Source organism: Silene latifolia, chromosome 10 (assembly GCF_048544455.1).
Source record: "Silene latifolia isolate original U9 population chromosome 10, ASM4854445v1, whole genome shotgun sequence".
Lineage (NCBI taxonomy): Eukaryota > Viridiplantae > Streptophyta > Magnoliopsida > Caryophyllales > Caryophyllaceae > Silene > Silene latifolia.
In genome coordinates this window covers 30,292,454-30,304,299 of record NC_133535.1, presented here as the reverse complement: position 1 = coordinate 30,304,299, position 11,846 = coordinate 30,292,454, and the positions used below count along the sequence as shown (strand labels likewise).

The 11,846-nt window shown below is 38.7% G+C and overlaps 1 protein-coding gene across 1 annotated transcript; it reads left to right on the top strand.

Moving 5' to 3' along the window:
- The first annotated feature begins 1,714 nt into the window (after window positions 1-1,714).
- On the top strand, window positions 1,715-2,984 carry LOC141608906 (abscisic stress-ripening protein 3-like). Its single transcript, XM_074428232.1, has 2 exons — window positions 1,715-1,990; window positions 2,785-2,984. The coding sequence occupies exons 1-2, from the start codon at window positions 1,838-1,840 to the stop codon at window positions 2,971-2,973; spliced, it is 342 nt and encodes a 113-aa protein (XP_074284333.1). The 5' UTR covers window positions 1,715-1,837; the 3' UTR covers window positions 2,974-2,984.
- The last annotated feature ends 8,862 nt before the right edge of the window (window positions 2,985-11,846 follow it).

The following is an 11,846-nucleotide window of genomic DNA, read 5'->3' as shown; positions in this document are numbered from 1 at the left end:
GTTGGTCAAATTGGTCGGTCATGCAAAACGAGGCTGGTACTCAGAAAGATCTGAGCTTACGTGGTCGAAAGTTCAAGCACGTAGGCGCCAAAAAGTAAGAACGTGGTTTAGAATGCAAAGGGAGAAGAGAAGGGCGGACACTCGCGTGAGAAATATGTGAGATCGAAGGTCTCTATTTATACTAATCACACGGAGGAAATTAGGGTTTTCGGAGAAACTTTGGAAGTGAATCTCGAAAAGATATGAAAAGACACGAAAAATACGCAGAAAAGGACTTGGGAAGAGGCGCAGCAGGCACTGCGTCTCTAGGAAGAGGCGCAGCACCTGCTGCTTCCTTTCCCAAGTGGTTTCCTCCTGTGGAAGAAAGATTTTCGTGTTTTGGTTATGGAATAACGGATTAATCTTATTTTCCTTAATATTTTGTGTGAATATTACGGAAAATGCTTTACCAAAGATTAAAAGATTGCAAAATATGGAATAGAAATATCCGGAACATTCCAGAACATTCTGACTCGGTTTTAGAAAATGAAGACGGTTTTTTTGACCCGGACTCCAAATGTACTCTAATTACTGCCAAAACGACCGTATCGGTACGTAGATGACAATTAAGAGGTAGACACAAGTATTTGAGCTATCACTTGACGATAAACTTACGAACTGTCATAAATCGTTCTGCGTACCAAAGATGCGGCCCAATCATCACCGGGTGGTTTGCGGGAGGTACAGAAATGAGGTATCTACAGAGCCCCCACTTTGACTGAGGCTTGGACAAGGCGAAAGTCAAAGTATAGCCATCAGGTCAATCGAAGATTACAACCTGACGACTATGGATTGGATCCGCAGGATCTGGATTGGATCAGGATATATCCATATCCTTTTGATAATAAAAGAAAAGTCTTTCTTAAAATATGAAAATATTATTTTTTGTATTTTACTACGACGTACTCCGTAACATACTATTTTCCTTTATTAGATACTAATAATAAAGCTAAAGTTCTAAAAGCATAAAAATAAAGTCTAATGAAATTATAATAACACTAAAAAAGTATCTTTTTTTAATCAAAAAATGTTAATCAGAAAAAATCATGGTTTGATTTATGAAAAAAATTAAAAGAACAAAGCATATAATTTTACTATTTGTTTAGCTGAACTTATTTTTTAAGAAAATGAAATAAAAATGGATTTAAGGATAGAATCTGGATCTCGACCATACAATCTATATCCATATCCTTATCCACTGGATCTTAAATATCGCGATTCATATCCGCTTCGTAGAATCTGGATCTCAGGATCTGGGCAGGATCTGAATTCTGTTGCCATCCCTAGTTATGGATGAGCAACCATGTCGTCAAATGTGAAAAGTTGATGCCACCCACTCCTACATTTTGTTGATTATAACAATAGCAAATAATTAACAATGACTTTCAGAAATCATATATTAATATCAACTACGCGGTCGAATAATCCATGGCATGTTCTTTGTGGAAACATTCTACTATATGATTAAGCCAAGTTGAGCGACAAACAGCAATTAAAAAATAACCCGGCCGTTAATCACCTCCCTCACTATCAATCCCTCACTATCAATCATTTGTTTATCTTTTATATTCATTGCGAAGAGTTTTTAAATCAAAGACAAATAAATAATTGGAAGGTAGGGATGAGTCTTTTATAATCTACATTATTACATAAAATTGTAAATAAATAAATGAAGTATGCCTATATAAAGAATCCGTGATGATTCAATGTTATTCAAGCTAATTAATATTTGCTAAGTACTAGTCCACATACATTAAATAATTGTGTGATTAGTTTTGCTCAATCAAGTTCAAAGAAAATGTCTGAGGAGGAGCACAAGCACCACCACTTGTTCCACCACAAAGACGACGAAGAGAAAGCGCCTAAGACTCCCGAGGAGGAGTTGAAGCACCACAAGAACCTTGAACACCTTGGTGAGGCTGCCGCCATTGGCGCTGGTCTCTACGCCATGGTAATTTCTCTTTAATTCTTTCTATATCGTCTTCCGACTTTTATCTCCTCCTTAAATAATATCCTCTCAGTCTCAATTATATGTTAACCTTTGTTATTTATCATGATCTGTACAATGACTATAACATTGGTTTTCTGTTTTTCCATATTGTGGAATCCATGAAACATTTTGGTATAAGACGTACAAATAATATGTTTCATGTGTTCTGAGGAATGGTTTGACGTTTTTTTTTCTTGGATAATCTTCAGGTAAATAACGTTTGGGACATTAGGGATGATAAGAAAAGGGTTAAATCGGTTTGCTTTTATTCGGTTGACCTTAGTTTTAATTTCTGTCTGATTTTAATCGGGTTCATTATTTTGATTTATCACTTTAATTGGTTCATGTGCTTTTGGGTCATAATTTTCTTAAACAAGGTGTCAAAAAATGGTTTAACATGTTGGGTTGACCTTAGTTCAATATCGTATTTGGTTCAATATCTGTTCAACTCAAAGGGTTATAATATATTCAGGTTACTCATATCAATTTTCTTTTTTCCGGTCGGATATGAATTTATATGTTTTCGATGAGTTTTTTTGGGGTTGACTTTAGTTTACGATATATACATTAGAGTCATCGCGGCAACACTTTACATAAATAGTCCGACTAAATAAACGAGGTAAAAAGAATTATACTGTAATAAAAGAATTATAAATAGAGAAGCTGCCCTAATTGTTCTGAAATGTCAGTAATGTATAATGTATTATTACTCCGTAATATGTCTATCAACGGTTCCTTACATAATTTGAATGCAGCATGAAAAGCACAAGGCTAAAAAGGACCCAGAGAACGAGCACAAACACAAGGTAAGCGAAGAAATCGCGGCCGCAGTTGGGGTTGCTGCTGGTGGCTTTGCATTCCATGAACACCATGAAAAGAAGGAGGCCAAGGAGGAAGTCAAGGAGAAACACCATCACCGTCATCACGGCGACGACGGTGAATAGATTTGGCTAAAAACCTATCATTCTAATCATATGTACCTCAGTATTTCTGAGTGTTGTTTTTCGTTCATGTTGAAAATTGATGAGTAAGACTTGTATTATTGTGTGTTTTCTTTTCTTTGTTTGTTTTAATCAAATTTGATGGAGTTTAAGGATTTTACTTGTTGAACATCAAAATATCAAATAAACAAAGCTCATATTATCTTGCTACGAGACGGTCTCATACTAGAAGTGATTCTATTATGTAAGGAGATGAAGTAATTCATGTATTAGCCATGAGTGAATAAACTTTTTATAAAATTGGATCATCTAACGGTATGTGATCGTTTTATTCTAAAACTAGATTAGAACCCGTGCAAAATTCCACGGGCATATATAGATATAATACATAAATCGATATATAAGTCAACCCTAAAAGAATTTATGACTATAATATAATTATATAATCTACACTCAAATTAGTGTATTACATAAACCGTTTCGTGCTTGACAAATGAAGAGACCCAATTTGATTATTAGTTAATGTTGATGATGCCTTAAGACAAATTAATCTTATTGTTTATTTAATTGCGTGCCTCTTAAATTTTAACCATGTAGCATGAAGGTTCAATTATCAATTCAAGGGTATCAAAAAAGTCATCATGAAGATCAAAGATGAAAATTGTCAATAGTGTTAAAGTCATGTGTTGTAGGAGATCTTTAACTCGAATTTACGTTTAGGTGCAAAAACAAAAACAACAGTTCAGTCAAGTGTTACTTCCGACTCGTTCTTAAAAGAATTATTTCGAAAATATTTGAACCTTTGTTAAAATGCTTTCAATGTTCACAAATAGTTTTTTGAAAAATGCTTTGATGTCTTTGAAGAAATAAAGCTTTCAATGTCTTGTTAAGGAGTTTGTTTGCACAATAAGACACTTTCTATAAATGGGTTGTTTACTTTTTACATTTATGAAAATGTTTATGGTTCCGATAAACACAACCATTTATGCTTGTTTCTTGATGAAAAACCCAACCCATATTTGTGTATGCGTAATCTGATTTCTTGCATTCTTAGGCACCGATTTCTTGAGGAGAAATACTCGGTTGCTTGATGGAGATTTCGGTTGACTTGTGCATGTTGCCCAAGCAAACTACTTACATTATTTTTTTTAATCACTTGTGCTTATGAGTGTAAGATATTTTAATGTGTAAAGTATACTACATGGACATTATAAATACCTTGCTTAATTCATTTTTACAAGTGTGCAAACGAGTCTAAAACTGAAAAAGACTTATGCTTTATCGAGTAAATTAACTTTGCAAAATCGTTTATCATTGCAAAATCATTGAGTCATTTTGCAAGTTTGTTTATTTATCTTTGAGTCTTTTTATTATGTTGTTGTATTGCACCTAGCCGTTTAGTCGAGTTCGAGGATCCCGTGTTTTGTACTTAAATATTATCTCCTCCGTTCAATCACTACGCCAAATATGGCAATCAATAAGGAGCGTATCACAACGTTTTAATGCATTTAATAACGACACTTAGATTACTGTTTTCCAAATATTGGCGGAAACCTAGACCGCGCTAATAGGAATTACGGTTTCCCTCGAAAACCGTTGTTATTATAATTTGACAACGACTGATTAAAAAAACGTTGTCAAAAACTTTTAACGGTTTCCAAAAACTCGTTATAGAATCACTCTTATCAATGATTGTTAGAAAACCGTTACCAGTTTAAGATATAGGCATTTCGAAAACCGTTACTAAATTAACACCAACAACGGTTTTTGTTACCCGTTGTTATGTTATTGCTACGGATTTTTTGTAACCGTTATTATTGTCTATTATGAGATAACGGTGTTTCAATTCTTCCGTTGTCAGTATTTGATTAGATTTTTCAATTTGATTACTGCATTCAAAACTGAACTTTAATAAATATTCAATTTGACCAAAATAATTCTATAAATATGTCTTCATAATGTTTTAGGTCAAATTCTAAATTATCAAACATTTACTCTCTAATTTCTTTCTAAATATCTCTCTAAAAACATGGTTGATGAGCTACAATCACGTTCTCGTTACGCACAACCTTTTACTTGAATTCTCCATAATCTCCCGGTTCATTATGGTGTGAATGGAAAGGGTTTAAACCCTAATTTTGGGTGGTTGACGCAAATGCTTCCAAACTCCGGTTTCACCGCGGTTAAAAAAGTGTGTCCTGTGTCTACAAACAAGCAAGGTTTTGTAGGCTTCACTTTTATCGTGTTTGACGAAGCCAACTGCCATCATAGTTTTCGTCAGGCAAGAAAATTAGGGGCTAGATTTGCGGGGGAAGATGCAGAGAAAGAGGACTTCTATTCGGATGATAAAAAAACAAGGCCCTTATCTATGGGTTGCGACTCATCTTCATCATCATCTGCTAAAACATTGCAGGAAGCATTACATTCTTGCCACCGTGCCTATGTCATGGGAGAGAGAGGTCATTCCACCTGCGCTTCCCGGTGATAATGAAGGGCCGATCTACGACTTGCTCTATACCGAAATTCATAATGAGTATCCTAATAATGCATCAGATTCTAATAATTAAGTCTTTAATTATTATCTGGCATTGTAAGTTGTATTTAGATTATGGTGGTGGTTTGAATTAAAGTTTAATTATTTATGTTTTTTGTTACATTTTTTGTTACCCCATCCTATGGAATTCAGAGACAATATCACCAGAAAAATATCAAACTTTTATTATAATGACTTAGATTTTTAGGAGTACATTAAAATATCAGGCTAAAGAAAAAAAATTGCGTAAACACAAGCGTTGACAAACGTGAGAAAACAAATGTGTAGTGTGGAGTTGAATGGAGGGAGTATGTTTTTGTTACACCATCCTCTGGAATTCAGAGACAATATCACCATATATGTCTCTTTCACCTTCAGCCCAATCCACACAATCGTTTTCCTATTGCAACGGTATTGTTCCCTGCTCGGCAATGCGACCTTGGCGGTGCAGAATAGGAAGTAGTAGGAGACGGTTAGATTTATTCGCAACCCATAAATATGGGCCTACCCGCTGTTCATCCTGATCAAACCAGAGGCTCGAAGAGTCATTGTTATAGAATGCCCGCTCAAGTTTGCGAGCCTGACGAAAGCATTCCCGTTCCTCACCCCCGCCAAACTCGATGAGGGCGCACCGCCCGAAGCCATGATGCGCATCATTGTCCGGGTAGATAGTTTGAACAAAATTCAATTCGGCTAACCGAATCAAACCTATTAACCAGTCGAGGCTACACAAGAGTATAGCCTTTCCATGCCCGTCCTCTGTATATGGGAGATTGTGAATGATGCACGTAAAGAGTTTAGCGTACATAAATCTACTTGGAGGTCCTGTAATACTACGGATTTTATAAGCTAAGTACTCGACCGAGTAGAGCGTACTCGGCCGAGTAGTGTCAAGAGTGTAGTTTGTTTGGATTCTGCCGACGAATACTCGGCCGAGTATGGAGAATACTCGACCGAGTAGAGGATACTCCGCCGAGTATACACTTTACTCGACCGAGTATCCGGTCTGACGAGTAATATTTCAGCGGTTTGATTCGGGAGTAATTAGGGATTATATATTCGATAATCAGTTTCTAAAATATCATTTAAAAACCTAATCAAACCTACGACACTCTAATCACTCCCAAATCTCTCCTCTGTGTGTGTGGGCATCGTAGCTATCGCTTTCAATCTTTCATTCTTTCGCCGGTAAGTCTTTATCCCTATGTTGTTGATGATTAATTTTAGGGTTTGTCTTTATTCATGAATTGGGGGAAATAGGGTTTTTCAGTTAGTGATTGGAATTATATGATTGTTGTTGTAGGTGACGATGTGGTAATTGTTATGCATTTGTATGGTTGATTGCAGCGTAAGCGGATTGCGAAAAGGTAGAGTTTCCCTACTCAGTTTACTGTTAATTGATTTAAGATTGTGATTGTATTGTAATGATTGTTATCTGCTGATCATCGGAGGTTGGGTGTTGTGGTGACGGTGTTGATGTGGTTGTGTTGTGACGGTTGTGGTGTTGTGACAACTGTGATGCTGTGTGTGTGATTGTGGTAGAGTCACTTGCGGGAGTGGCTTCACACCCTAGTTCGCCCTCCGTGGAACCCGTCACGGGAAGGGATGTGCACAATAAGGGACAGGTAATTCGTGTTGTGATACGAGTATTGTCATAGATTGTTGGTTGTTTACTGCTATTTCTTGTCAGTGTCGGTCGGGGCATATAGATCGTTATGTTGTTTCCCGATGTTTCTTACCAGTGTCGGTATGGGTATGACCCTATTGGTTTTTATAGAGTATGATGTGAGAGCGAGTTTGGTATGGTTTTGTTGTTGTCATGGCATGGTAATATTCTGTTAATGGGGCACAGTTGTGAGAGGTTGAGAGGTTGTTGGAGTACTTTTGATCTTGGGTTAGATGAGGCATTGGTGGACATAGTTGTGGAAAAAAATTGTGGAACATGTGTGGTATTGAACTTGAAGCTACGGGAGGTTTAACACTTTTATTGGGCAGTGAGTACGGAGTTTTGGGACTTAGTATAATGTCAAGTCAAGGGTGAGTTTGTGGTAATAAAAGAGATGAACTTGAGAAGCTAATGTGAGTATGTGTAATATTTTGTGGATTGTGAGCTAAGATTGTGGAGATGAGTGTATAAGTATATAGAAGTATGTTGTTTTGCAGTAGTGTGGAAGAGATGAAGTAATGGTAATAGTGAGGATTTCATGATATATGTTATGGGAGTACAGAATAATTGGAGGCACGAGAACTGTTAGAGAAAGAAAGCCCTGGATATAGGAATGGTTGTAGGTCTTAAGGTTATAGTGGTTTATCGTTGACATGCGTTGATAATGAGGGTTATGGAAGGTATGGCAATGAACCTAGTATTAGTGAGTTACGAGGACGTAACATTTATCTTAAAAGGAGTAGGATGCGACAAAGAGAGTTCGATGGTTGTACATGTTATAGTATAATGTGAAGTTTAAGTGTTGGTGTAGAGTAAAGGATGGATTTGTGTTGGGGTTGATTTTATTACAGCTAATGGCAGTGCTCGTAGTAGTATGATGTTTATGAGTGTGTTTAAGACTCGAGAGTGTTAACGGATTGTGTGAGGATGTTTATGTGTGTGAGTAAACTTCAAGGACGAAGTTCGTTTTAAGGGTGGTAGAATGTAACATTCCATCTTGATGGATGATCTTGTTCGGTGGATTGCCTTGGTAATTGAGTTGCTAGTGAGGGTTATAGAAGTGAGACAGAGTTGGCAACATTATATTGTGGTTATTCGGTAATGTTATGGAGTCAGTATTGGGAGCCTATGCTATAGTTGTGATGTGAATACGAATCACCTCGATGAAATAATTCTCGAAACAAGCGACCAAGGCAACCCGGTTCACCAAGCATGGATCGGTTCGAATAATAGTCGAGAAAAATGCATGATCACCCGCCAATGGGAGCATTAGAACCGTGTGGAGCAAGGTCCAACCTCGAAAATGGGCTAGTCCAAGGGCATTGAATAAAGCTCACCTAGTTTTTGTCATAGCCTAGTTTTTTACAAAAGTCTTACCTAGTTTTTGGCTTAGTCTTACCTAGTTCTTCCACATAGCCTAGAACTCACCACAAAGCATTAAAAGCTAGCCTTGGGCACCAAGGAATTTCGGCCTATATAAAGGCTTGTAGCCCTCATTTGTTCATCATCCAATTTTGAAGTAAAAAACTTGAGAGTATTCTCTAAAACTTGTCTTGTCTTCTTGTGTTGTTACACGAGTGGTTTGGCTTAAGAGGTCGAAACGTGATTTCACACCTTGCTTGAACGAGGGACGTGATCCTAAGTTTAAGTCGGATTTTTTGACGAGCATCAAACAATTCACCCATTGGCGTAGCTATAGGTCTAGCTACGACAAATATCCCTTCTTTTCATTCAAATCTCGCTACGAATATACGGATTGATCGGGTTGCACCTAGTGCATTCGGATCCTTCGTCTATTTGCTAGTACAAGTTAAGACTTCCGCTTGCGATTCACATCAATTGTGGTATCAGAGATTCGGCTCTTGATTTCCATTAATCGAGACGATCCAAGGGTCTTGATTTCTTCGCAAAAAAAAAAAAAAAAAAAAGTTACTGTTCACGTCCAGTACTGTTCACGGTACTATTCATCAAAAAAAAAAATATGGATCCCAACAATCCTAATCTCCTTCAAAGTCTTATAGAAGCACTACAAAATCTTTCGGAACTTAGCCCACGTGGAACACCACGTCGAGGTGAACAAAGTCGAGAAGAATTCAAAGTAAGTGAACTACCCGAGTTTGTGGGAGGCACGAATCCCGAGGATTACCTCGAGTGGGAGAGGAAAATCGAACGAATGTTTGATTTCAAAGTTCTGAATGACGCGAAACGATGCAAGTACGCTATTCGAAGACTTAGTGGAGGGGCTTCACTATGGTACGAGAATTTGAAAGCAAGGCGTGCTCACGCTGGAAAAAAGAAATTATCATCTTGGGATTCTCTTAAACGCAAGTTGCGTAAGAAATATGTTCCAGCAATTTATACGCTTACCACTTATCGTAAGATCGCCAATCTCAAACAAGGGAGTCCGACAAGTAGTGTTAGTGAACCCAAGTCGGCTACCACCCCTAGTTCCACGGCAAGAACGCCCGATTCTCAGGAAACAAGTCTCTCCAAAGCACGATGTTTAAAGTATCCGGGGTTTGGGCATTATCAAAGCACGTGTCCAAATAAACGATTGATTACCTCGAGAGATGTTGTTGCTTGTCGGGATGAGTTGTTTGATGAGGAGGAACGATTGGGTGATGTGTTCAAACTCGAAGAAAGAGAAAAAGGCGAGATTATGGAGCCATTGAGTGATGATGATCAAATTAAAGATGTGATCGAAGATGACATATTTTCCAACTTGTATGAACCTTATACAAGAGGTACTTCTTTATTTGATCCAAATCTACCAATTGTTTTTGATGAAGAATTGGAAGAAGTTTATGACGAAACTCACATGGAAGAAAGTGATCATACAAGTTATGACGATGCAACTCACGACAATCCTAATCTTGTGCCAAACTCGGATGAGGAATTCGGGGATGTCTTTCCCAAGAACCTACCCGCTGGTTTACCAACTATTAGAGGGATCGAACGCCAAATTGATCTCATTCCCGAAGCCTCGTTACCGAACAAAGCGGCCTATCGATGCAACCCAACAGAGACCAAGGAGTTGCAGCGCCAAATCGAGGAGCTAATGGAACGAGGCTACGTTCGTGAAAGCATGAGCCCATGTGCCGTTCCTACTCTTCTTGTCCCGAAAAAGGATGGGAGTTTGCGGATGTGCATCGATAGTCGAGCCGTAAACAACATAACTATCAAGTACCGTTTCCCGATTCCAAGACTTGATGACATGCTGGATGAGTTGCATGGCTCCGAGATCTTTTCTAAGATTGACCTGAGGAGTGGCTATCATCAGATACGAATGCGGGAAGGTGACGAATGGAAAACCGCGTTCAAGACCAAACATGGGTTGTACGAATGGACTGTCATGCCGTTCGGATTAACCAACGCTCCGAGTACTTTCATGTGGCTCATGAATGAGGTACTCAAACCATTCTTGGGAAAATTTGTGGTTATTTATTTGGATGATATCTTGGTTTACAGTCAAAGCAAAGAAGATCACTTCAAACACTTTCGCGAAGTGTTCGAAACTCTCCGAGGACAAAAGCTATATGGAAAGAAGGAGAAATGTTCATTCTTGGTCGAGAGTGTCATATTTCTCAGCTATGTGGTTTCCAAAGATGGAGTTTCAGTGGACCAATCAAAGATCGAGGCTATTAAGTCATGGCCTACGCCTAAGTCCGTCACCCAGGTTCGGTCTTTCCAAGGACTTGCTTCGTTCTACCGAAGATTCATAAAAGATTTCAGCACCATCACAAGCCCCATCACCGAGTGTTTAAAAAAAGGAACATTTGTATGGACCGAGGCTGCTCAAAGGGCTTTCGAGACGATTATCCAACGGCTCTGTGAAGCACCGGTACTAGCACTTCCCGATTTTACTCAACCCTTCGAGGTAGAGTGTGATGCGAGCGGTGTTGGAATTGGAGTTGTGTTGGTCCAAGGAAAGCGACCCATTGCTTATTTTTCCGAAAAGCTAAGTGGAGCTCGACTCAAATATTGCAAATATGACAAGGAGTTCTATGCCATAGTGAGAGCACTCAACCATTGGAGCCACTATCTCCGCCCAAATCACTTCATTCTACATTCAGACCATGAATCCTTAAAATACATCAATGGGCCGCAGAAGCTGAGCTTAAGACATGCCAAATGGGTTGAATTTCTTCAATCCTTTCATTTCTCTTCGAAATATAAGGATGGTAAAAGCAATGTGGTGGCCGACGCTCTTTCCCGACGCTACTCTCTGCTAAACGTGCTTGATGTTCGCCTGCTTGGATTCGAGACCTTGAAAGATTACTATGAAACTGATCCCGACTTTGGTGAAATGTTTAGGATGAGCCGAACAGGACCCCGAGGCGAGTTCATAATTCAAGATGGATTTCTTTTCAAGGGAAATCAGCTGTGTGTACCCAAGCATCAAGTCCGGGAGTTATTGATACGAGAAGCTCATGGGGGAGGACTTGGTGGGCATTTTGGTGTCACTAAGACTATGGAGGTCCTTAAAGAGCATGTCTATTGGCGTCAAATGCTGAAGGACGTGGAAGATGTGATTCGTAAGTGTGTCACTTGTCACGTTGCAAAGAGTACCTTTAAGCCAGGGGAGTACACGCCCTTACCGATTCCTAACAGGCCATGGGAAGACGTGTCCATGGATTTTATTGTTGCTCTACCACGAACCCAAAAGGGTAAGGACGC

Coding starts and splice junctions, on each gene's coding strand:
- LOC141608906 (XM_074428232.1), top strand. CDS start 1,838: ATGTCTGAGGAGGAGCACAAGCACCACCACTTGTTCCACCACAAAGAC. Junction 1,991..2,784: donor GCGCTGGTCTCTACGCCATG/GTAATTTCTCTT, acceptor ATTTGAATGCAG/CATGAAAAGCACAAGGCTAA.